This window comes from Silene latifolia, chromosome X (assembly GCF_048544455.1).
Source record: "Silene latifolia isolate original U9 population chromosome X, ASM4854445v1, whole genome shotgun sequence".
NCBI lineage: Eukaryota > Viridiplantae > Streptophyta > Magnoliopsida > Caryophyllales > Caryophyllaceae > Silene > Silene latifolia.
This window is the reverse complement of record NC_133537.1, coordinates 317175633-317201889: the sequence shown is the minus strand read 5'-3', so window position 1 is coordinate 317201889 and position 26257 is coordinate 317175633. Positions and strand designations below refer to the sequence as shown.

Here is a 26257-nt window from a genome sequence, read left to right as displayed (position 1 = left end):
ATTTAGTTATAACCCGCGTACCCATCCATGAAGGATAGTAACGCGTGATCTGCGGTATTGTCCACCAATATGTCGATATGTGGTAGAGGAAAGTCATCTTTAGGACTTGCTTTGTTTAAGTCTCTAAAATCAACACAAACACTGATTCTCCCATCCTTTTTGGGTACGGGTACTATGTTGGCTACCCAGTCAGAGTACTCGGGAAACTTTTATGAACCCGGCTTTGAATTGTTTATCGACTTCTTCTTTGATCTTGAGAGCCCATTCTGTCCTCATTCGACGAAGCTTCTGTTTTACGGGCTTGAAACCTGGCCTAATTGGGATTCTATGTTCGGCGATATCCCTGTCGATTCCTGGCATATATTTGTAGGACCAAGCGAAAACGTCTTTGAACTCATTTAGGAGGTATATGAAACTGGCCCTTTCGGTGGAGCTCAAGGTAGTCCCTATCCTAAGTTCTTGGGGTTTTAGTTCGGTTACTGGTCCCCCTTCCCCTTCTTGTAGTATTACCTTGGCTACGTAGGGAGGTATCTCAATTGAGTCTGAGTCTGGGTCTGGGTCATCCTCAGTATCATCGTAAACAGAATTGCATTCAAGATAACACACAGAGTAAGCAAAACCTGATTTATTCATATTAAAGTTTGAGAAAAGTTGAGACAAAGAAGCCATCTGATCTGTGGTCAGCGGCGGTAAAGGGACAGTTGTTGGGACATTTCCCGAATTACTGTTACTATTTGAGACTAAGCTAGGAGAAACAAAGGGAGTGGGGATGACGACAGGAGGAGACTCCTTAGTGACTTCTCTAGACTCTGACTCCGACTCTGACTCTGACTCGAATTCATCGTCTTCTGGTTCTCCTTTAAACATCTCTAATTCTCCAGTGGTGAGCTTGAAGAGTCTTCCTTGATTGTTGGTCCACTTGATTGATTATCTCCATCCTTTCTGTTGATTCGCGTTTGTTTCTGTGATTAACGCGGTAGGGTTGAAGTGGTTGTCTTGAAGTATCATAGTAATGATATCATCCTGCGCGGCTCTAACAAATCGATCTTCTCCAAATAGTAGACTAACAGCTTGTTCGTCTAAGCAAGGTGCTTGACGAGCTTTGGCGGTAGGAACCGTTTCTGGAGGAATGAAGTAGCAATCGTGATCGATCTCGATTCCGGCTAGCTTCTTTTCGAGATAATGCCAAGGTTCGGGAAATCCGTGAAAGAGTTCTAGACTTCCTTCCCTAACAAAGTATCCATTTAGGGTAGGGAGATAGGGTCGCATTTGGACTCCTACGTACTTACGGTTTTGAACTTGAGCAAGCATCTCGAGAACTTCTTCTTTAGTGGGTTTGTATCCTAGTCCAAGTGATATCCTTTTTGAGTTGCCTTCCTTGTAGGGTGCGAAGGTGTTTCTTCGGATAGGGTTCAAAGGCATTCCAGGGAAGTATCCCTGGGATCTGAGTATGTGGTTGACCACCAAGTTGGAGTAGGGATCGTAGTATAGGGGTGCCAATTCGCTTTCTATGACACTTATGCTTTGAAAGCCCCCAAGTTCATGTACTGGATCTGCAAGGACTTGATTATTTGACTTCTTTTCGATTATTGCCTTGATGGGCGACGAAGTGATCGTCACCACTTTGCCATTTAGCGGGATTTTGATCTTTTGGTGAAGGGTAGATGTTACCGCTTTGGAAGCGTGAATCCAAGTTCTTCCCAGAAGTATGTTGAAGGAAGCTTCGATGTCCACTGTTTTGAAGTTAACCTATCGCTCAATTGGCCCTGTGGCTATGGTTAGGTTAAGGAGTCCTACGACCTTTCGTTGTGTACCATCATATGCACGGACACCTTGATTGGTAGGGGTCCAATCCGACTCTTTCATGCCTAGTTTGTATGCCGTTTTCAGGGGTATTACGTTGACCGCGGAGCCATCATCTACCAAGGTCATTGACACATTCTTCTTTAAGCAAATGACGGTGATGTAAAGAGCCAAGTTGTGACTAGCGCCAAAGGGTGGCAAATCTTCGTCTGAGAAAGTAATAGGATTACTTAGCTTCGGTGATTCTTGGAAGACCAAGTTGACTACATCGTCGGGTGTGGAGTTATGCGCTACATTTAGCTTGGCCAAAGCTTGCAGTAAAGCTTGGCGATGTGGGAACGAGCTTGCTACTAATTGCCAGACTGAAAGATCAGCCTTTGTCTTCTGTAATTGCTTGAGCAAATGATCAGTAGAGTCATCTTCATTATCATTCGGTGTGATAACATTGGTTGGACCATTTTGAGTAGTGCTTTGATATGGACGCCCCGAACGAGTTAGGTGGTCCACATCTTGGTCTTCACCATTTTGGACTATTTCCTTGACTAAGGAGTGTTCAATGAGATACTCGTCCTCATCATCATCGGCCCATACTCCATTGATTGTAGCTAGTTCCCTCATTCTCATTATCTCGTCCTCTAATTGTGTGACTTGGTCGACTAGTTTATCAACCACGGCGACTATTTCTTGCATAGTGGCATTTTGAGAAAAGATTAATGGCGCATGTTCTTTGGGTGTCGCATTGGGGTCATGTAAAGTTGTCACCACATTTTCCAATTCCCAAACTTGTCTATCCACACTTCTTGCCCATGCGACGAAGTCGGCAATGGTAGGGAAAATGGTAGAGTAGAACCCTTCATTCTCGATCGCGTGGATCTTGTCTTCGACTGGAGAAATGAGGTGTGAACAATCTAAGGTAGATTCTTCACTTGTGATCACTAGAATTCCAAGAGGATTTTGAGTGTTGTTGGGCTTACCTCCCGGCGGTATTGGTAGTCGACCATCCTCTATCATGTCTTGAAGCACATTTTTCAATTTATAGCATTTTTCTGTGTCATGTCCCTTACCCCTATGATATTCGCAGTATGAGTTCTCGTCCCAGAACTTGGACTTCTTTTCAGGTTCGGGCGTAGGTCCTATGGGTTGGAGTTTGCCTTGTTTCATTAGCCTTTTTAGAGCATTGGAGTATGTGTCCCCAAGATTTGTAAATTTCCTTGGTGGGGCACTCTTCTTGGATGGCTCGAGGAGGTAAACTTCATCGGTCTTGCTAGTGGAGCCGTAAGAACGACTTGTTGAGCCTTGATATCCTCGACCTACCATTTTAGACAAGAGCCCTTTACGGATGTCATCTTCGATCCTTGTTCCTAGTACGGTTAAGTCCTTGAAAGTTTTAATGTTTTGGTACCTCAAATGATTGGCATAGATGGGCTTTAAGTTGTCCACAAATTTCTCCACAAGGGTAGCCTCATCCGGGCGTTCAACTAGTTGGATACTAGTCTTCCTCCACCTACTTAGGAAGTCGGTGAAACCTTCTTTGTCATTTTGGGTAAGAACCTCTAAAGTGCGCATGTTAACTTGAATTTCGGCATTATCCGCATATTGTTTAGCAAACTCGACCGCGGCGTCTTCCCAAGTAACGATTTTCTTGTGTTCTAGAGAGTAGAATCATTGATTTGGGATGGTGTCAAGAGATGAAGGAAAGATCCTTAAGAACATCTCGGGTTTGATGCCTTTGATAGACATATAGTCCTTGAAAGCACGGATGTGGTTCAAAGGGTTTTCATGCCCCTTGAACTTAGGGATATCCGTCATGTTGAAGTTGGTTGGCAATTTGGAACTCACGGCCTCATACTTGTGATTATTCTCCCTATAAATGTCATCCCCTTTAAGATACATCAATTGCTCCTCTAAGTATTGGAGTCGTTTCTCACCAAATCATACCCATGGGAGGGTTGTCGTCCCTAAAGTCGTTCACGAAGTCATCAACGACTTCACTTTCTCGAGGAGGCAACCTCATTTCTACGGTGTAGATCCGGCCCTCGATGGTGTCAAGGCGATCATACACTTGGTCTTGAGTAACTTGGAGTTGAGCTAGCGCGGTTAGGATTCGATCATTACTATCCTGGAGTTGATTGAAGTCGCTTGTTTCAGGCATCTTGGAAACTGGATAAGAGATCGACGACGAATCAAAACACGATCGACCATTCTAGCACACTTACTAAGAAAGAAATGTTTTGACTCGTGAAGTGGGTGTGTGCCACTTGTGTCAGTGAGCTTTTGAAGAAACGACAAGGTTTGAAAAATGTTGGTCCTGTCAACTTTAGTTTAGTCGTAGGAGTGGACTCGAAGTGAGGTTTTGAAATGGGCTTGGGCCCGAAATTTGACTCGACAAATGGACAGAGTTTTGACTCGGTTTTGCGCTAATCATTGGCCTTTTTAAAAATTTTCATTTTAAAAGGGATTTGATTTTACAAAAATCGTCATGGTTTCGTTTAGAAATGGTGATCACGTAAGGTGCAAACATTTATACAAGCATTATAACGGGATGCTGAGTGCATTTAAAAGGATTTTGGTTTAAAGGGTGGGTTGCCATACCGAACAATCAAACCCGAAGTCTGTGGAGAGGCTTGTACCAAACAAGAGTAACGCCGATTCCTAGTTCATTTCTTCAAGTAGTGAAAGTCCTTGATACAAACAAGAGTAAGCACCATGTTATGGATGACGTCAATCGCTATTCATCCTTAGGCCCAAATAAGAATTAGGACCGTTTAGACTGGACGATTGGTCGAATGGGTTGGGTTGGGCCTACGAAGGCCGAATGAAACGATCTAGGAAGACCGAGTTATGAAAACCGACAATTGTCTTGTACAAACTATTCCCTAACCTTGTTCAAGTTTCACCCATTTGTCTACACGGAAGTGTATTATCCCCAGCGGAGTCGCCAAACTGTGGACACGGGGGCCACGGGGGCGCTTGGGAAACAAGCGTTTGCATTTGTGGAGTCGCCACCAATTTATTGTGGAAAATTGGAAACCGTTCGAATACCTGGCGTCATGTCAAGACACAAAGTAATGACATAGACACTAAGAACTCGTTACCCTTAGCATTCTATGTCTAGAATGACTCTCGTCGATGCCAATGAACACGGATGTTCACAGAGATATGGAGTAAGGGGTGAGGGTACGTATTAGGAAGCTCTTTTGATCGAACACCTAGTCCCGCCCACCTCGATAGCGGCCTCTACTAATGATTAGGGAAAATCGTCTATACTTGATATATTGTCGATTATATGCATGCAATGCAACATCCAATAAATTAATCCTAGCATGTGAGAATTAACTAAGTCGGTTATCACGTAATTTAATCATACAATTAATGTCAAAGTTGGGATTTAAGTTCAATTACATGTGAAGGCATACAAGTGATACAATAAATACAATAATGAAAATTACAATAACTGCAATGGACTCAATTGATTTATGTCGAAAATACTTCCAAAACGGATAATTTGGGAAAAAAGAATAAATAAATGAACGAACAGATTATTAGCGATAATACGAATGATAATTAATTGAATACGTAAACTAATTAAACTAGGTCAAGGCAGAGCGGAATTTCAGAGACAGAAATCAACCTGGAACAGGCGTAGCAGGACTGCGCCCTTTAGAAGAGGCACAGCAGATGCTGCGTTTGTTCCAAGGGTGAGTTATGGCTGTGAAGGCGGAACTGCAAATCGTTAATATTCGTTAGTGAATTTAAGGATTGATTATGATATTAGACTCGGATGAAAGTGATTTAACAGATTAATTACATGCGAATGGGTCATAAAAGCAATAAAACATGGATGAGACGAACGTAAACGAATTAATTACATGAACGAAGGATTGATTAGTGACATAGGCGAACTAAATAGGTTAAATACGACAAATTAACGACGAATAGGACAATAGACAGATGGAAATATACCAAAGATCGAATTCCAGAAATTCAATATAAAAGAATCGAATCTCTACAGCCCGGATTGATTTTAATGACGAAAACCCGCAAATATTGGATTACTTGGGATTTAAGTCGGGATTAACGATGAATTATACGCTTTAAAGATGATAAACAATATACATGTAAAATTATTGTGCTTGTATGTCAAAGAATTGAAGAACAAACGAAAACAAATAACGAACAATGAATTGACAGAGGACGAAGGAAGAAGAAAGGAAGCAGGAACTGCGGCAGCCTCACGAAGAGGCGCAGCAGGTGCTGCGTCCCTTCAAAGAGGCGCAGCCGTTGCTGCGTCCTTTCTCAACGGTCATCTTCTGGTAATCCGTAAAAAAGGTTTTAAAGCATGGTTTTATAAATCGGTTTTAAGAAGTATTTTCGACATAAACCTTACATTAATGATACAAAAAGTAAATAACAATAATAAAAGAGAGATTTACACCCTCAGACTTACATGTTTGACGAAACGAAATGAACTAAGTTTATGATTAGTGATGCTCGACTCGAATGTAACGAAAGTGCCCTCGTAAGAGGAAAACGATTAAGATTAATTAAATTGATTGATGTGGAGTTGGTCAAATTGGTCGGTTATGCAAACGAGGCTGGTACTCAGAAGGATCCGAGCTTACGTGGTCGAATGTTCAAGCACGTAGACGCCAAAAAGTAAGAACGTGGTCTAGAATGCAAAGGGAAAAGAGAAGGGCGGACACTCGCGTGAGAAATATGAGGAGCGAAGGCTCCTATTTATACTAATCACACGGAGGAATAGGGTTTTCGGAGAAACTTTGGAAGTGAATCTCGAAAAGATATGAAAAGATACGAAAAATACGCAGAAAAGGACCTGGGAAGAGGCGCAGCAGTCACTGCGTCTCTTAGAAGAGGCGCAGCACCTGCTGCGTCTGTTCCCAAGTGGTTTCCTCCTGCGGAAGAAAGATTTCCGTGTTTGGTTTATGGAATGACGGGATAATATTATTTTCCTTAATATTTTGTATGAATATTACAGGAAATACTTTACCAAAGAATAAAAGATTGTGACAGATTTATAAAATATGGAATAGAAATATCCGGAACATTCCAGAACATTCTGACTCGGGATTTAGCGGTTATCAGAAAATGAAGACGGTTTTAGGCCCGGACTCCAAATGTACTCTAATTACTGTCAAAACGACCGTATCGGCGCGTAGATGACAATTAAGAGGTAGACATCAGTGTTTGAGCAATCACTTGACAATAAACTTACGAACTGTCACAAATCGTTCCGCGTACCAAACATGCGGCCCAATCATCACCGGGTGGTTTGCGGGAGGTGCATAAATGAGGTATCTACACAGGTCTATTCGGTGTTTGTTCGATTTCGGTCTCAATTGTTATCATAAGCATGAGTGAACATAAAGTTGGCTCCCGAATTTTTTAACACCAAATGTTCAAATAAATATTTTTCCATCACGAACATGGAGTCTTGTTATCGACTTTATGAATATTCATTTAATATATTTCATTCTAATAATTATAAAGTGTAGAGTTAAGAACGATTAACACCTAAGAGGGGGGGGGGGGGTAAATTAGGTGTACTTTTAAAAAATTTATAACTAACTTGGTTATTTGATAACATAAGTAAGAGTGACATCAGCTGACTAGAGCAACAGTATGAAGTACTGTTGCAAAGACTTGAGTGCTTGATTTTAATGTAAATAAACAAACAAGATGATGTTTTTAAATATTGGTTCAACTTCTACTCTGAAACCTACGTCTAACTGTTATTTTATTGCTTTATTTAGAAATTTAATCAAACAACTAAAAACCCCTTTCAATTTGGATTATAGACACTGGGGAGAAGGTTAATATTTGTAGGGATAGATGGACTCGTAAGGGGCCTTCCTCATGCATCTGGTCGCCTAGCTCGGGGAAATGAGGAGCAGTCGAAGGTGTCGGAGTGGTTGAACGCGGGGGGTGGGACGAAAGCAAACTCAGACGGCACTTGTTTGAGGAGGAAGCGAATGAAAACCTGAACATCACAATTATAGCTGACCGTGGAGAAGACTTACTGTGTTTGTAACACCCCGGCCCAGGCCTATGGTCGGGAGCGGTCACTCACGGTATCTCGCCAGGCTGTGTACATGACCCACATATAATTACGGGTCTTTTCAAGCACATTTTGTCCTCATTCATATGCAATGGAGCCCTCCCAAGTGATGTAAAGCTCCAAAGGCAGGTTAAGGAAGTTGATCCTACTTGTTGTCAGTGTAAAACGGTGATGGAGTCTGATTGTCATGCCTTGCTTCATTTTCGTTATGTTAGGTGCATATGGGAGGAAGCGGGATGGGAGGTGGACGAGTGGATGGTACTTTCGACATAAGGGATCGACTTATTATTTTGAGCTCGAAATATTAAGAAGCGGAAAGTGTCAGGGTGTGGACAGTGGGCCGCCCACGGGGGCGCTTGGGAAAACGAACAAGCGTTTGCATTTTTGTATGGAGTCGCCACCAATTTTTATGGGAAATTGGAACCGTTCGAATACCTCGCGTCATGTCAAGACACAAAGTAGAGACATGAACACTAAGCAATCGTTACCCTTAGCATTCTATGTCTAGAATGACTCTCGTGGATGCCAATGAACACGGGTGTTCACGGAGATCTGGAGTAAGGGGTGAGGGTACGTATTAGGAAGCTCTTTTGATCGAACACCTAATCCCGCCCGCCTCGATAGCGGCCTATACTAATGATTAGGGAAGTTATTCGTACTTGATATATCGTCGGCTATATGCATGCAATGCAACATCCAATAGATTAATCCTAGCATGTGAGAATTAATACTAAGTCGGTTGACAATTAGTTTAACATACAATTGGTTCGAAGTAGGATTTAATGTTCATTTACATGTGAGAACATTCAAATGATACAAGAAATACAATAATTATAAATTACAATAATGAAAATTACATTAATTACAACGGAATAGGCGATTTATGTCGAAAATACCTTTAAAACGGATTGTTTGAGAAAAAGAATAAAGGAATAAAAGAAAGAATCAAATAAAATAACGAACGGGAATTAACGTGATAATACGGATAATAGTTGGTTAATATGTAAACTAATCAAACTAAGTCAAGGCAGAAATGGAGTTCAGGGACAGAACTCAGCCAGGAACAGGCGCAGCAGAGCTGCGTCCCTTGGAATAGGCGCAGCAGACGCTGCGTATGTTCCTTGGCTCAGTTCTGGCTGTGAAACCGTAATTGCAAGCCGTTAATGTTAATTGGTGATTTTAATGATCGATTGATGATATTTACTCGGATGAAAGTGATTAGCATGTTATTTAACATATGAATGGGACGGAATTGAACGAATTAATTACAAGAATGAAATAATGATAGAAGTGAAAAATATTAATGAGTCAAGCTAATTAAATCAATTAAATAATTTAGATACGAAGGATTAATGACGAATATGCGACAAATACGACAAAAGACAGATGAAAACTATTCAAAGACGAATTCCAGAAACCCAATATTGATAAGTTGAATCTCTACAACCCGGAATTGAATTTAATGACGAAAACCCGCAAATATTGGATTATAAGGGATTTAAGTCGGATGATGATGATTAAAACATGCTAATGATGATGATTATAATATACATGTGAATTATATGCTATGATGATGAAGAATTAACAGACAAAACGAAACAAACAAAAGAATTTGGGACGAATAACAGAGGACGAACGAAGAAGAAAGGAAGCAGGAACTGCGGCAGCCTCACGAAGAGGCGCAGCAGGAACTGCGCTCCTTCGAAGAGGCGCAGCAGTTGCTGCGTCCTTTCTCGACGGTTATCTACTGGAAATCCGTAAAAAAGAGGTCTTAAAATATGGTTTTAGCAATCGGTTTTAATGGTATTTTCGACGTAAACCTTATATTCGTGATACAAAAAGTAAAATACAATAAATAAAAGGAGAGATTACACCCTCAGACTTACATGTTGACGAAACGAGAAGGACTAAGATATCGATTAGTGATGCTCGACGCGAATGCAAAGAAAGTGCCCTCGTAAGAGGAAAACGATTAGATTAATTAAGTTTATTATTGGTGTAGTTGGTCAAATTGGTCGGTCATGCAACGGGGAGGCTGGTACTCAGAAGGATCCGAGCTTACGTGGTCGAAAGTTCAAGCACGTAGACGCCAATAAGTAAGAACAAAGTCTAGAATGCAAAGGGAGAAGAGAAGGGCGGACACTCGCGTGAGAAATATGTGAGACCGAAGGTCTCTATTTATACTAATCACGGAATTAGGGTTTAGGAAAGAAGAGAAAGATCCGGAAACAACCGACTTAGGTTAAACGCGGAAACTTAGACAAAAAGAAAACCTTGAGGAAAAGGCGCAGCAGAGCTGCGTCCCTTGGAAGAGGCGCAGCACCTGCTGCGTCCTTTCCTCAGCGGGTTCCTCCTGCGCAAGAAAGCGCGTTTGACAGCCTGTCGTATTTTAGGCATAACTTTCTCTACAAGACTCGGATTAAGGTGATTTCGGTGGCGTTGGAAATCTAAGAAAGAGATCTAGAACTTTCTTTCAAATAGGCCCGGCCCAAAAAAGTATTTATCACCTCGTAAAATGGGCCTAAAGGTCGAGTTGTCATTTTAGCTAAATGAAATGCACATTTTGTAATGTAAACAATAAGTTTAGCCTAATGAAGTGACATGAGACTCAAAATGAGATATAATCTAAACATTTTATGACTTCCTAACCTTAGGTAGACAAGCACATTGTTTTGACTCGGGTTTTGACGGTTATAGGAAATGAAGACGGTTTTTGACCCAGACTCCAAATGTACTCTAATTACTGCCAAAACGACCGTAATGACACCTAGACGACAACCATGAGGTAGACACAAGTATTTGAGCGATCACTTGACGATAAACTTACGAACTGTCACAAATCGTTCCGTGTACCAAACATGCGGCCCAATCATCACCGGGTGGTTTGCGAGAGGTGCAGAAACGAGGTGTACACACAGGGGTTCCATGGTTGCTTGGTCGTTATATGGAACCCCTGACACTTTCCATTTCGACATAAGGGATTGACTGTGTTGGTGGATCGAGCTGTGAGGATGTATGCGCTTCATGTGGAGCTGACCAAGGATAGAGGATTGGTGCGCAGAGACCAGAACATAGGACATTTGAGCAGGTGGTCTAGGCCGGAGGTTTCCAAATGGAAAGTTAATGTTGACGAGGCTGTTCTTTCGTTGACAGGGAGCGGTATGAGGGTTGTGATTAGAGACTGGGAAGGACTGGTGAGGCGTGCTAGTTTTTCCCCAAGTGAGGCAGGGGTGGGAGCCGGATATCGTGGAGGCTAAAGCGACTTTGGTGGGGCTGCATCTCGCTAAATTTAATCAACTCCCTCAAGATAAAGTCAAATGGTTTAGCCTAGGGATTTACAAGCTTATGGCTAAACCATTGGAGTTCTCCATGTAGGTTTGCTTGGTTTAAACAACTAGTTTCATTAAACTAGTTGCTTAAATGGACCTATCACATGGAAACAACCAATAGAAAGTTTAGTAGCTTGAATGTAGGTCCAATCAAGGTAGTGAATAATTAAGCTAAACCATTGGAATATATTACTAGCTCAAAAATTTTGTAGCTTAAAATGTGAGGTGTTAAAGGTAAGCTAGTAGAAACTAGCTTACCATTGGACTAGCTCTAAGAAGCAAAATGTGCAGCTCTTCTACATGGGTAAGTTGGTTAGAGAAATCCTTAGCCTAGCTAATGAGTTCGTGGATGTCGAGTTTAGTTTTGTCTTACAGAGTGGTAACCGAGCTGCTCATTCAATGATACATTATCTTCCCATTGATTATTGTACGAGAATATGAGTGAATAATATGTGTCCGAAGATTATTTCTGATATTGTAACCTATGATTTCATGTCACAATCCGATGATTAAGAAAAACCCCCCTTTTAAATTCCAAAAAAAAAAGGATTAATTGATAAAAATACTCTAACCTATGCGTGTACTGCTGAAAATACTCCAAACTTTATTTTAACTACCTATAAAACCAACTAATACCCCTATTCGCTTTTATTACAATATGTGACCGGTTACCTGCTAAGCGGGTGAATAAATTCCTAACTCTCGTCTAACTCCTGTTTTTCTTTTCATTTCTTTGTTGACCTTTTCACCTAATCAAAGTAATCACCATTCAAGCTCTCTCTTTCCTCTCCAACACAAAACTCCATTGATGCTCTTCACCAATGCCATGGATGACCGCATCATCTCTTCTCACAACTCTCTGAAAACCCCTAATACCTTTCATCACACCAAATCCCTCAAACCCATCATCTTCATATATCGAAAACCCTAATTTGATCAATTATCACAATCAACAACTTAAAATTCAAATTTTCGTTTAAAATATGGATTTGGAGCAAAAACAAATTGATTTAGTCAATCAATTTGTGAAAGAAGCGTCGGAAAGCAAGGGTTCTTCCTTCTCTTCCATTATCATTGATGGTATTAATCAAATATGTGCTCAAATTTGAGAACGGATAAAGGAGGTTGACAAGCTAATTCATTTCCAGATTTGGGAAAAACAGGAAGAAGAAATTGATTCATTTCCAGATCTGGAAAAGTTGCAGACAAGAGGTGATGAGAGTACGATATTAGAGTGATGTCTGTTTAATGGAAAAATGTCCTCAATTTAATGGGTGCAAAATTGTGTTCGTTTGATTGTGAATATTGATTATGAATATTTGTTTGATAAAAAGAAATTATGATTATAGGTGTATTATAATGATTTCGTGGTGAGATTATAATGTACAAATCCAAGTTACAATTTTAGATGAGATAAATTAGTCTTTAGATGGAAGATAGATAAAATATGTTAAAAAGAAGAAGGTGAAGAATGGAGAAAGAAGAAAGAAGGGGTGAAGAAAGAAGATGAAGACTATAAGGAAGAAGATGAAGATTAATCAATGTGGGGCACTAAAAAAAACTACCTGCTACAATAAGTTAAGAAAACAACCAATTCTATTCAAAGTCGATGGTGATACTAGTTGGTTTTATTGGTAGTTAAAATAAAGGTTGTAGTATTTTGAGCAGCATACCCATAGTTCAGAGTATTCCTATTAATTAATCCAAAAAAAAATAGTCTATCAACTCATTGTTGAATCGAAAATATGGTTTTCTCGACAACTCTATCAGTGGGCCATTCTCCAAGTATCATATAGTTTAGCCAAATTCTCCAAGTTGGACAACTTGGGCTCATAATTACTAATTGTGTGGGCTTCCTTCTCAAAATCCAACGCACATAACAACCCGTTACGGACTCAACCCATTACTAATTGATCTAAATAAATTAAATTACTCCAACACTCCGTACTTCTGTAAGTACTACGTACTCCTTGCCCTAATCCTTGGCCTCCAAGCAATCTAATCCCATATATTAACCCAACTCAAACACCTTCTCTTCCCACAATCTCTTTTTTCACCCAAAAAGAAAAGAAAAAAAGCATGACGCCACCTTCAACCACCCTCCTAGGCCCTCCCCAACTCGACGACCCTACTCTTTCCGCTTCTACGGCCGTTGTCGTCAATGAAAAAAATCACCAAAATACCCTTAAACGGAAACCACATTCCCCTTATCCTCCCCCTTCATACTCACCGTACTTTGCTACACGTGGCTTCACTGAGAATAATTCCAAAACTTACCTGAATTCCGGTAACTCGTGCGTTGACTTTTTCTTCCACGTAGTCCCTGACACTCCGGCTTCGGAACTCATCCGTCTTCTACAACTCTCCTGGAAGAGGGACCCGCTGATCACTCTTAAACTGGTGTGCAATTTACGAGGTGTTCGTGGGACCGGGAAGTCGGATAAACAAGGGTTTTACACGGCCGCTTTGTGGTTGTATGAACACCATCCTAGGACTTTAGCCTGCAATATGAAGTCGATTTCGGGATTTGGGTATTTGAAAGACATGCCTGAGATTTTAGTCAGGATTTTAGGGGAGTATAAGGTTGGGAAAATAATATCCAAGCGACAGAGGGATGACTATGATGACTATGATAATTATAGTAGTGATGAAGGATATGAAAAGACGAAGAAGGTCAACAAGAAAAGAAAGAAGAGCAAGGGGGAGAAGAAAAAGGAGAGGATTAGGAGGGAGATGATAATTTTAAAGGAGAAGGAAAAGGATAAGATTAAGAAGGAAAAGGCAAGTGTTTTGAGGCATGAGAGGAAGAATGAAAGGGCTAAGAATTTGTTATACAAGTATAGTCAAGATTCGAGTTTTCGACTACTACATGACTCGATTTCTGATCATTTTGGGGAGTTGTTGAGGAATGATATAGATTTGCTTAAGAAGGATGATGTGTTTAATATTAGTTTTGCGGCTAAGTGGTGTCCTACGCTTGATTCGAAATATGATGAAACGACATTGCTATGTGAGAGCATTGCAAGAAGGGTGTTTCCAAAGGGCGAATTTGAGGAGTATAAGGACTTAGAGGAGGCTCACTATGCGTATCGAATTAGGGACAGGTTGAGGAAGGAGGTATTAGTTCCCTTACGAAAGGCGCTCGAATTGCCTGAGATTTACATTAGTGCTAACATGTGGGACACTTTGCCTTACAATAGGGTTCCTTCTGTTGCTATGAAGAAATACAAAACACTTTTTTATGAGCATGATAAGGAGCGGTTTGAGGAGTATTTAGAGAAGGTTAAGGCCGGGAAGGCGACAATTGCTGCGGGAGCTTTGCTCCCTCATGAGATTATAGGTGAATTGGATGATGGTCAAGGCGGTCAGGTGGCTGAGCTCCAATGGAAGAGAATGGTGGATGATTTAGCTAAAAAAGGAAAGTTACATAATTGTATGGCCATTTGTGATGTATCCGGGTCAATGGAGGGCAATCCAATGGAAGTCTCGGTTGCTCTGGGGTTGTTGATTTCGGAGCTAAGTGAAAGGCCATGGAAGGGGAAATTGATCACATTTAGTGAGAACCCTGTATTCCATAGAATTAAGGGGAAAACACTTTCAGAAAAGACCGAGTTTATAAGGAATATGGATGATTGGGATATGAGCACAAACTTTCAAAAGGTGTTTGACACGATTTTAGACTTGGCAATCAAAAGAAAAGTCCCTGAAGAACAAATGGTAAAAAGATTGTTTGTTTTTAGTGACATGGAGTTCGATGAGGCGTCTAATAATGCTAATTGGGAGACTGATTATATGGTAATACAAAGGAAGTTTAAGGCTGCTGGTTATAAAAACGTGCCTGAGATTGTGTTTTGGAATTTGAGACACTCTAAGGCGACACCAGTGCCTAGTAACCAGCCTGGGGTGGCGCTTGTTAGTGGGTTTTCGAAGAATCTGGTGACCTTGTTTCTGGAGGGAGGTGGGGTTATCAGCCCGGAGGCAGTTATGCTTGAAGCCATTGGCAAGCCTGAATACGATGCTCTTGTGGTTTATGATTGATTCGGATGTACACAAGCATTGCATGAAGAGGAAGACTTATTAGAATTAAGTAGTCATCAGCTTGGTGTCTCTTCGGTTATCGGCTTTTACAAGAATTTGCTGTCATTGTTCTTCAGAGAGCTTGGAGAATTCAGTGTAGAGGGTATTATGGATGCTCTGCTATGTCTAGGCCTTAGGAATAATTAGAGATCAAATTAGGTTAAAATTTTTGCCGTTTTGAACATCTGTTGCAGATTCAATTTGCAGTCTTGTTTTGCAATCTTTGCAAATTATTACGAAAAAATTAAATAAATTTGGATTTTTTTGAAGTACTAACAAAATGCTCCGTAACAAATAAAATGGCCGATCTCGTCCTTTGTCATGCATCCCGTAAATCATAAATCAAACAACCCATGAAATTGTATAAAAGCTTGTTCAATTACGCTAATTTAAGCTATGGAATTTTCATTCTTGCCGATTGTGATTGATTGTTATTAGAAATAGAGAGGGAGGAATTCATAAAGGAAATCGTGTTTCCGTTCTTGACTATCTATCCAATAATTTATTTTTAGACTACCAAAAAAAAAAAAAAAAATTGATTCTACCTATCTTTTGTTCTCTGAGATTAGTGATTTCACCATATTATCTCCCCATACAAAAAAAAATGACAATTTATCCTTTCTTTGACATTTGATTTAATGTCTCAATTCCGTTCAAGGTGGTATTTAAATTGACTGGCGAGTTACGCAATTTTAATCACCATAATGGTGATTCAGATCTATTTGGAGTTCGAAAAATTTAGCGTTCTCCAAACTTTAAAATTAACGGATAATTTTCCGTCTTACTGAAATTTGTTTAGGTTTGATTAGTGTTCCTAACAAATTATTTGATATTCGACAAGTCCGAAAAACTTAACGTTCTTATTCGAAGAAATTTCTAGCGAGTTTTATGCCCGTTTATCTTACCTACCTTGCGAAGATGAAGACTATTATTGAAGATGAAAAGGATGAAGATTTGAATTTCTTTTTCTTATTTTTGATTTTTTTTTGTGCAAACTCATGAAAATTTTACCAAATTACCATGAGTTTGAGGGGGGATGATAAGGAAACGGTATATTAGAATATACCGTATAGAATATTATAGTGATATTGTGTCTTGAAATATATTGGGTTACCATATTATAGAGATTCTAGGATTTCTATTAGGATCATTAGAGTGCTATATGTATGGTCTTCTTGTAATTGTTATGGACACAACTCAATAATACAACTATCGTTTATGAACATCTCTCCCTGTGAAACTTATCAATTGTATTTTGCAATCACATGCAAAGTAAGGCTCTCGAAGAGGGGCCGATCCAACATCCATCATATATGTAGGATCCTAGAGATGACTATCTTGATAATATTAGACCTGGCAAACAGATCAGGTCGTGTCGTATTCGTGTTCGTGTCAATATTAAACGGGTCACCGCTACCTCAACCCTAACCCGACCGAATTACATAAACGGGTCATTTGTCTCAACCCTAACCCGACCCATTTAATTTTTCTATAACTCAACCCGACCTGTTTAACCCATTTATCTTTAAGCAGGTCATTTTTAACCCGTTTAACCCACTAAACTATTTCAATAAACTACGCTTTATAACCTATTAACCCAAAAATGATGAATTAAAATGCTAATTTTTAAGTTGTTTTGTTGAGTTATTGACTCAAACCAAATATATTATGACAATTTTAAATAAATGGGTTATTCGTGTCGGGTTCGTGTCAAAAGACATCAACCCTAACCCGACCCATTTAAGTTTCGTGTCGTGTCGTGTCAACCCAATTATTTAAATGGGTCACAACGTCTTGACCCTAACCTGCTAACTTCGTATCGGGTTCGTGTCGTGTTTTCGGGTCGTGTCAATGATTGCCGCCTATACTTTGATATAACTCTTTTATACCCTTTTATATAGTTTTTCATTGCACCAAAAAAAATATAGTTTTTCACGACCTTTTATCTTCAATCGTAATTAATTTCGTATTTGTTTTATCTTTAATCGTAATTCGTACATATTCTATTATGATCATGCGCGGCCCAAAAGATGTACAATCGATGTTGTTGAGAAGTGTGGATCAGCCGTTGATGCGAGTTTCAGGATATGTAATATGTTACAGTGTGTTGACATCACAATTATGCTCGTTTTTTTGTTTTTTAACGTCTAGGTTATTGTAAATTTCGGCCTAAATCCCATTCAGAATACACAAAAACTTAGGAGAGACCGTTTCTCAGTAAATTAGTGAGAGACGGCCTAATTAATGCTCTATCGGATGCAAATAATACCATTTACTAATATGGTAATCCTGATTATTTTTACCTCCTTAATTAATGCTAATAAAATAAAATAATATCTAATTAAGCAGGTACATGTTATTAGAAATCATTTCCTATTTTTGCTCTAGCATATCTTCATTTTCCACGTTTCTTCTCCACATTCACATTATACTGTCAAATTCCATTAAAACACGTTAATCAATTGACTAGCAACACATTTCATTATTGGGTTTGAGCACAATAAATCGATTTATATCTCCTTTATCCTACTTTGTAATGGAAAACGAACAAGGTTTGTTTATTATTGCTTTATTTTATACGTTATTATATATTATGCATCTGATTTTTTTGGGTAACTGTTGTCGGATCCGATTGTATCTCATTTGTCCTATTTTCACTATTAATGCACAATAAAGTTTAGTTTTCGTAAAATTTGGTTGCAGTTTATGATACCCACAAAGAAATTACAATGCTTGATGATGAAAATGAGGATTTTATAGAAGTAGAAGGTATTAGTGAATGATTTATTTGATCAAATCGTTTTAAACTTTTGTTTACAAACCATTTGTTTGCCATGTAATAGGTAGCACTAGCAATGATTGGAAATATTGAAGATGATTTTATACTGTCTAAGGAAGTTGATCTCGAGATAGCAGTGGATGATGGTAAACAATTATGGAGCCATAATTGTTATCAATTCCGTACCATTGTTCCTTTGTTACGTACCTGCACTTCTTACTTGTGATTACTTTTGTACCATTGTTCCCTTGTTGCTTACCTACATTCTATTAATTTTGGTATTCTTTGGATAATGTAGGAGTAATTGCAGATGGTATAATAGACATTAGTGGTTCATTAGTCGGTGCAAAAGCTTTGAAAACGAAGTGGGAGGGATTATGCAAATTATATGTCCATCATTTCAAATGCATTGGATTCGGTACCACACGTACAAACAAAGCTTCACCGTTAATTTAATCTCCAATTCACCGTTGATACTATGATCTTAGGTGCGGAACTTACATACATTATAAAAGTAATTCAAGAGTGTACTTATATGCGAAATAAGATAACACAAGTGTATGCCTTTGCTAATGTTCCAAAACATACAAAAATTGGTACATAGATTACATAAATTAGGTACGGTTACGAAAGTCAATAATAAAAGACTTCTTAAACAAACATGGGTCGAAATAACACATGGTACTACACGGATCTATTAAGGTACATTTCTTACAAATGTGAGTACGAAATCAATTAAGCTAAATCCGATGGCTTAGAGTTTAAATATTATATCTCTGATAGTACGAAACATATATTAATAGTTACTAGTCGATCTTTGATCATACGTACGAAACTTGCGTTTACGAGTACCAATTTCTCATATTTTAACAGGTGCAATTTCTCTTATTTTTACGGGTACCAAATTCTAAAGTTTAACGTCTTGCATAAAACTTAACTTGCATAACGCTTCCATAATAATTTCACAAAGAGCTATAGTAGATAAACTTAACTTGCATAACACTTTTAATATGATGTCTATCAAAGTGCAACAAACTAAAACAAAATAAACCAGTTACATGACCGACATAAAATCGTCTTAAAAAGTGTTCTTGTTGGCTCCGTTCTTCTTTGCTCCTTTCACTCTAATTAGTCCCTTGTTTTTCCTTGGTGGACTAATGTTTTGGAAACTATTACAACAAAGACACAAGTAAGCAAAATTAAAGTACAAGTACAAAATAAATTAAAAATGGTACAATACAAAAAAGACACAAGTAAGAAAAATTAGGGTACAAGTACAGAATGGATTAAAACTGGTACAATACAACAAATACTCAAGTAAGGAAAATTAGGGTACAAGTACAGAAAGCATTAAAACAAGTACAATACAACAAAGATACAAGTAAACAAAATTAGGGTACGAATACAAAATGCATTAAAACTGGTACAATACAACAAAGACACAAGTAAACAAAACTAGAGAACAAGTACATAATGCATTAAAACTGTAACAATACAACAAATATATAAGTAAGCAAAATTAGGATACAAGTACAAAATGAATTAAAACTGGTATAATACAACAAAGACGACACAAGTGATCAAAATTAGGGTACAGGTACATAAAGCATTAAAACTGGTACAATACATCAAATATACAAGTAAGCAAAATTAGGGTACAAGTTATAGAATTCATTAAAACAGGTACAATAAAACGAATACACAAGTAAACAAAATTAGAGTACAAATACAAAATGCATTAAAACTGGTACAAAATTTAAAGACGACCAACGAACAATTCAACGACTAAAACAAAGATAATCACATCGACTCAATCCCAAGTTTAATAAATCTTATAATTTGTATATGTGAAGGGAGACAATATTATCGATTCAACATGCAATTACGGTACAAAAAAGGGACGGATGTAACAATATTAATCGATAATGCCAACATACAACATTAATTGATTATCCGATTTAGTAAAACACACATGTAATATGTAAACTAAATTAGAGTACTAATATCTTAAAAATAAGAACGAGAAACAACATGCCAAGTACGAATTTCACCTTCTTCCTCGATGCTGGCTTAATAGGGCTCTTCCTCGTTGAGTCGTTGTCTTCTTCTTCATCGTGGTGACTAGGGTTTGAAAATTTTATGAAATGACTGCAAGTTTCTTGAAAACGATTTTGTGAAAGATTGAGAGTTTAATTATGGAATGAGTTTTAATTTACTGATTTGGTGGGGATTTGACTTTAGTAAAAATCTTTCCTTATTTCTCTCTCTATTTTTTAATTACTTCTCCATGTATCCATTTCATTTATTTGAAACCATTTCCCATCTAAATGGGTCGTCTCTCATTAAGTTAGTGAGAAACCGTCTCTCAGGAGGCCTACTGTTCAGAATATCGTCAATATTTACATTAATGTTTCTTCTTTAGGAATTATCGGTTTAGCTTCATGGTCAATTTAGTCAAGAAAAATCAAGGAAAAAAAGATAGGGAGTACTCCCTGAACTCAACAAATTCCTTACCTTTCTCTCAAACCAAAAACACAAGCAGAGACCTTTAAAAATTAGTCGTATTATTTTAAATCAAATATATTACATGACAATAAGTATAACAATAGATTTCTCTTAAAAGCGGGTATATCCGCCTTAATTGAATTTTTTTTTATCAAACACCAACATGTTTCAACTCAAAGTCAAAGGAAAACTAGCAACAGGCATGAGAAACACAACATGAGATTTACCACGGTAACATATTACTACAGAGTGAATACACACACGTCAAAATTAACCTTGCTTGCTTAAAACTAAAGGCCAAACAAACAGTAAATTGGATAGATCACCATGCAATGCATATAGCAGCACAGATGAATAATTCTATGAAATGCACGTTAGACGGGAACTGCTGCATTGTCTCCATCGCCTGGGATCTATATGTACAAAAAAATTAATAAATTTTTAGTATCAAGAAATAATCTTATCTTTATTAATTCAGAAGACAATACTCAATCCAGGACGCGCCACCTCATTAATTCAGCCTATTTTTTTTTAAAAAAAATTCATGTTATGGTGGGACCCGTTAGTTTGCAAAGGAGTATATTTCTTCAGAATTCCGCCAATACAAATATCCTACAAATTCCGTCGTAGAACAAATACTATGAAATAATTTTATACATTTCGAATAAATGAAATTAATGGCATACAAGCGGTATGAATTACAAATCGGAATAAATAAAAATAATACTATGAAATAATTTTATACAATCCGAATAATTTGATAAAACTATATTTATACATATGCAATAAATTTACTGACAACGAGTTCAAAGCGATAATAGCCCAAGCTTTACACTTTGATTTTATTTGTATACAGATTATTAATTTTATTTTAACAATTCGAAATTTTATGATAAATACGGCATCTTTGAATTTGTTACTTAAAAATAAGAAATATTTAATTATCAAAACAAAATACGAAGTATTATTTATCGATCCATGTACTTCATTGTATATGGGCTTACTAGGACACACTTGATTCACCAATAAATCATATAAGCTTTGACATTCTGATGTTACACTAAGCTGTGTTAAAGTAGATTATTAAATTATATTTCTTTATTCGGGGTGTAAAGTTTTTTATGTATGCAAATTTTATTTACAATAGTATATTACGTTATTTCCTCTTAAACCATTGCATTTGAACACGTATTTGAAACAAGTGTAAACATTAATTATGTAGATCGCTGATTTAGACCAAATAGATAATTACAATAGAAATGCGAAAAAAAAATCATTCAAAATCATTAATACCGGCCCAAATACATACCCGTGCAATTTTGCACGGGTTTAAAACTAGTCTACTATAAAAGCCAAGTTCTTTAAAGGATTATCATTGGATCCTTATTTTTAGAAATTGAAAACTTTTTTTTTCCATTTGATCGTGACCTCCTAAATTCAAGGGATTTTAATTTTAGAGACTTGCAATTCATTTAACATAAACAATCTACAATTTTAAACACTATACAATATACACCTCCCAACAAACAACTATGCAAAAAACATTACATGAAATTATTATAGATGCATTCTCTCTAAACTAAAATAAAAAAAACAATAGAGAAGACATTAAAAAACCAAAAAAATGTATTAAATTTCTAAAAAGGGTTTTAGAAAAACATATTTTAGAAAAATACTAAAATGTATTGTATGTTACTAAAATTAGATTCAAAAAACATTGGATCTAAAATCATTTTCTCATTGTTTTTATTTAATACTCTGTATCTATGAATATGCTTAGATTCAACTAATGTTTTTAAGAAAACGTAATTTTTTTTTATAAATAAATATATAAAATAACAATAATATTTCAAAAACAACAGATTTTAATGAAAATAAAATTCGAATTTATAAAAAAAAAAAAAAAATTAAAAATGAAATTTAGGGAATCCTCCTCCTAACACATCATCACATAATCACTAACTATAAAAAACTAACACAAATCCCCAATTCCCCAGATTAGGGTTTAAACAAACTTGATTAAATAATATAAAATCGGTACGTAGATCTTACCCTCGACGCAAGGATCACAAAGATGTAAAGAATGATGAAATCCGACCTCTCAAGCTCCGGGATTTGTCAATAACACGGATGAACGCGAAGAACATAACTTGAATCTCTTTTCAATGTGATTAGGTTTGTAAAAGTGTATTATGAAAGTGACGGGACGATTTAAATACTAATCCGTGTTATTAACAAAACCCGACAAAACATCACCCGTAAACCAGCTACTCGATCGAGTAGCTGACGTACTCGATCGAGTGCCGCTTACTCGATCGAGTGCCGCTTACTCGATCGAGTACCCAGGATGCTCGATCGAATACCCTACAGGCAGAATACTTTTCTAAAAACCAAAACACCCTTACTCGACAGAATAAGACCCACTCGATAGAGTACCCAGAGACTCATAAAACCGTAGTATTACAGTCTTCCCTCCTTAAAAAGAACTTCGTCCCCGAAGTTCAAACCACAACAAAACAAAACATACAACCACACTCCCGACACAACAACCAAAACAAAACTGAACATAAAAACATGCTACCAACCAAACTCAACCCGACTCAAACCACTACAAAACATACCGACACAACACAAAAAGGGTGTAAAAACTCTTTGCGATCATCTCCTAACCCCCTAAAAGAAACAAGGTTACGTCCCCGTAACCATACATACCTGGTCAAAAAGGAAAGGGTAACGCTCTCTCATGGCCTCATTCGCCTCCCATGTAGCTTCCTCTACCTCATGATTAGACCAAAGGATCTTAAGCAAAACTGTCTCACCACTCCTAGTCTTCCTAACCTTCCGGTCAAGAATCTGCTTAGGCACCTCAAGATAAGACAAGGACTCATCTAGCTCTATGCTCTCTGCCTCTAACACATGTGACGGATCACTCACATACTTGTGCAGCTGAGATACATGAAACACGTTATGTACCCTATCCAAAGAAGATGGTAAAGCCAAACGATAAGCAACCTCTCCAACCCGGTCTAGGATCTCATATGGCCCTATGAACTTCTGACTCAGCTTGCCAATTTTAGAGAGGGAAATGAAAATCTGTAAGCAATTTACAAATTTACCCCAGGTGCCGCCCAATTTGAGTACCACCCGGTGACGCCATCTCATTATTGAAAACCCTAACCTCCATCAATTAAACTTGGGGCTTCAATCGACTATTGGCCGATGGTAAGCCCCCCAAATAGCTTTATTTATCAATTCTTAGTATGAAACTTTATGAATTAATCAATAAAAGTCTCCCTTTTGGTGAGATCTGTTTGTCCGTCTCTATTTTCGGAGTTTTTTCAGTCCTTGTCTTTCTAGGTTTTAGTTCTATTGGAAATATAGATAAGAGCGCCTTGGTCGTTCCACATATGATGAAGATGCGGAAGATCAGTTTCGTAATGGATCGTTATATGGTATTACATATGTTGTCAATTTGTTGGTTGCATTCAATTTGGTCAGATGAAATCGTCTCTCGTCAAGGCTCAAGATTTTATAATCCTCTTTTGAAAAGCTGTTTGCGGCGATATGATAGAGGATGTGCTTTGGAGCAATTCAAGTTTACAGATCTTTCTTTGAACGAGATTTTATTTTATTTAGTTCTAGTCGAGTTGTATCCGGTCAAATTTGACATATGTTATAACTATTTATTAATGAATTGATCTCTTCTTTCAAACAAAAAATTAATTCATCGACGACCAATAACAATTGGTACGATAAATCGTGCAAGTCTGAAAAATATACATATACACAGCTCGGTTAGCGGGCCATTTTTCAAGTTCCACCCTGCTTAATTCTCCATATGGACCATATCCCACAACTTGGGCTCATTCCTCATTGTTACTAATTGTGTGGGCTTCCTTCTCAAAATCCAACCCACATAACAACACCTTAATTAGGCCTGAGCAAAACCATATACTGATTCGGTTCTAAAAACCGCATCGTAGATACAGTTTATAAAATCACAAATTTGTCGATACATAACTGATTCAATTTAACCGTATACTTGTCCTTCCGTATACCGATTTTCTTAAACCCAATTGATTTCAATTGTTCGCTGTTCAATTTTTTACTTCACGATAAAAAGGGTAAATCATAATGAACTTATAAATTAAATAATAGGTTACATGTTCAAATCATAAATTTCAATATTCATTGTACTAATGCATCAAGAAAAAAGAAAGTGGGTAAACTAATACGATTATTCTTAAAATATTTAGTTTCCGTGAGGTTTTTTTGTTATTATATTTATTTTGGAAAACCGTATACCCTATATTGTTTTTGTCCGACACTATTTTTTTAAAAACCGTTTTGTATATACGAAAATTCGTCTAATAAAACCGTATACCGTATCGTATCTATATTTTAAAACTGTATTATTGTATATTTTTGCTTAGCCTTGACGTTAATAACCGTCTCAAAATCACATTACGTACAAATCAAGATTACCACCTACGCCTCTATCCAATCATTTATTTATCCTAACAAAACAAATAAGGAAAATGAGATAGCGACACCGGGTTTTACTCAAATTGAGCGACACCCGGGGTATTATTGTAACTTACTTATGTATTTTGCTTTCCCTACATCAAAATTCAAATTTCAAACTAATTAATGTTAAAGGGTAATTTAGGAACTTAAGATTAATTACTTAAAAAATAATGAATAACAAATTTGAAAAAAAAATCAAAAGATTTCTGCGTGATTGTGTGCTATTTTTTTTTTTTTTTTTTTTTGAATCCCCTACGGGGGAAAACTAAGTATTACTTAAATCTGCATCAGCCAAAGGCGCTATAGAGGGAGGAAAAAAACTCTCCCACCTACGACGACCCTCTTCCCACGGCAAAACATGAGCAAATTCATGTGCCACCTTATTCAACCCTCTACGCACAAAAGAAAAACTAACATCGTCAAACCTACGACAAAGATTCAAAATATCATAATAAATAAGAAAAATGTCATTGCGTCTTGTCCTTCTCTTCTTCAAATCTTCTATGACCACTTCACAATCCCCTTCTACTATCAACCTCCGAATGCCTCTCGATTCAGCTTCCTGCAACCCGTATAAAATAGCCACCGCTTCCGCCAAAGTAGGATGGAGTAGAACTCGAGCCTGAATAGTCTCTCCCCATATCATCCTCCCATCTGCGTCCCTACATACGATACCCCAGCTCGTCCCGACTCCCTCCTTCACTCCCGCATCAACATTAATCTTCACCTTATCCCTCTCAGGCCTCACCCATCCCCCCACCACGCACGCCCCCGGATCAGCCATCGCTCCCACCACATCCGACATCTCCCACAAAACCTCCCTCGCTCGCTGAACCACCATGTCCGCCCTCCAAACCTCCTCTTCGAACAAGACCTTATTACGCCTTTCCCACAATGCCCAACATCCAACCATAAATGTGACACCCTTAAAAATTAGCGTTATCTAACTACTTAAATGCGTAAATTCTACGGAAAAACTGGTAGGATATGTTTGTAAATGGTTCAACTATCCAAAAACCTGCAATTTCAAAAAAATTTCTAATTAAACCATTCACAACCAATCCAACTCAAGAAGTCCAACATTCCCAGAAGCGGGTGCCAAAACCCTGCAAAAGCTGATGAACTACTATGCCATAGCTAAATAGAAAGTAGAATGATACA

The 26257-nt window shown here is 37.7% G+C and overlaps 2 protein-coding genes across 2 annotated transcripts; one reads left to right on the top strand and one right to left on the bottom strand.

Moving 5' to 3' along the window:
- The first annotated feature begins 13274 nt into the window (after positions 1-13274).
- LOC141621992 (uncharacterized) lies at positions 13275-15540 on the top strand. Its single transcript, XM_074438086.1, has one exon. The coding sequence runs from the start codon at positions 13288-13290 to the stop codon at positions 15244-15246; it is 1959 nt and encodes a 652-aa protein (XP_074294187.1). The 5' UTR covers positions 13275-13287; the 3' UTR covers positions 15247-15540.
- Positions 15541-25361: 9821 nt separating this feature from the next.
- Positions 25362-26009, bottom strand: LOC141620602 (uncharacterized). Its single transcript, XM_074437429.1, has one exon. It carries the CDS (start codon positions 26007-26009, stop codon positions 25362-25364), a length of 648 nt encoding a protein of 215 aa, XP_074293530.1.
- Between the last annotated feature and the right edge of the window lie 248 nt (positions 26010-26257).

Bases quoted from the DNA above. Each gene is read 5' to 3' on its own strand.
- LOC141620602 (XM_074437429.1), bottom strand. From the start codon at position 26,009: ATGGTTGGATGTTGGGCATTGTGGGAAAGGCGTAATAAGGTCTTGTTC.
- LOC141621992 (XM_074438086.1), top strand. From the start codon at position 13,288: ATGACGCCACCTTCAACCACCCTCCTAGGCCCTCCCCAACTCGACGAC.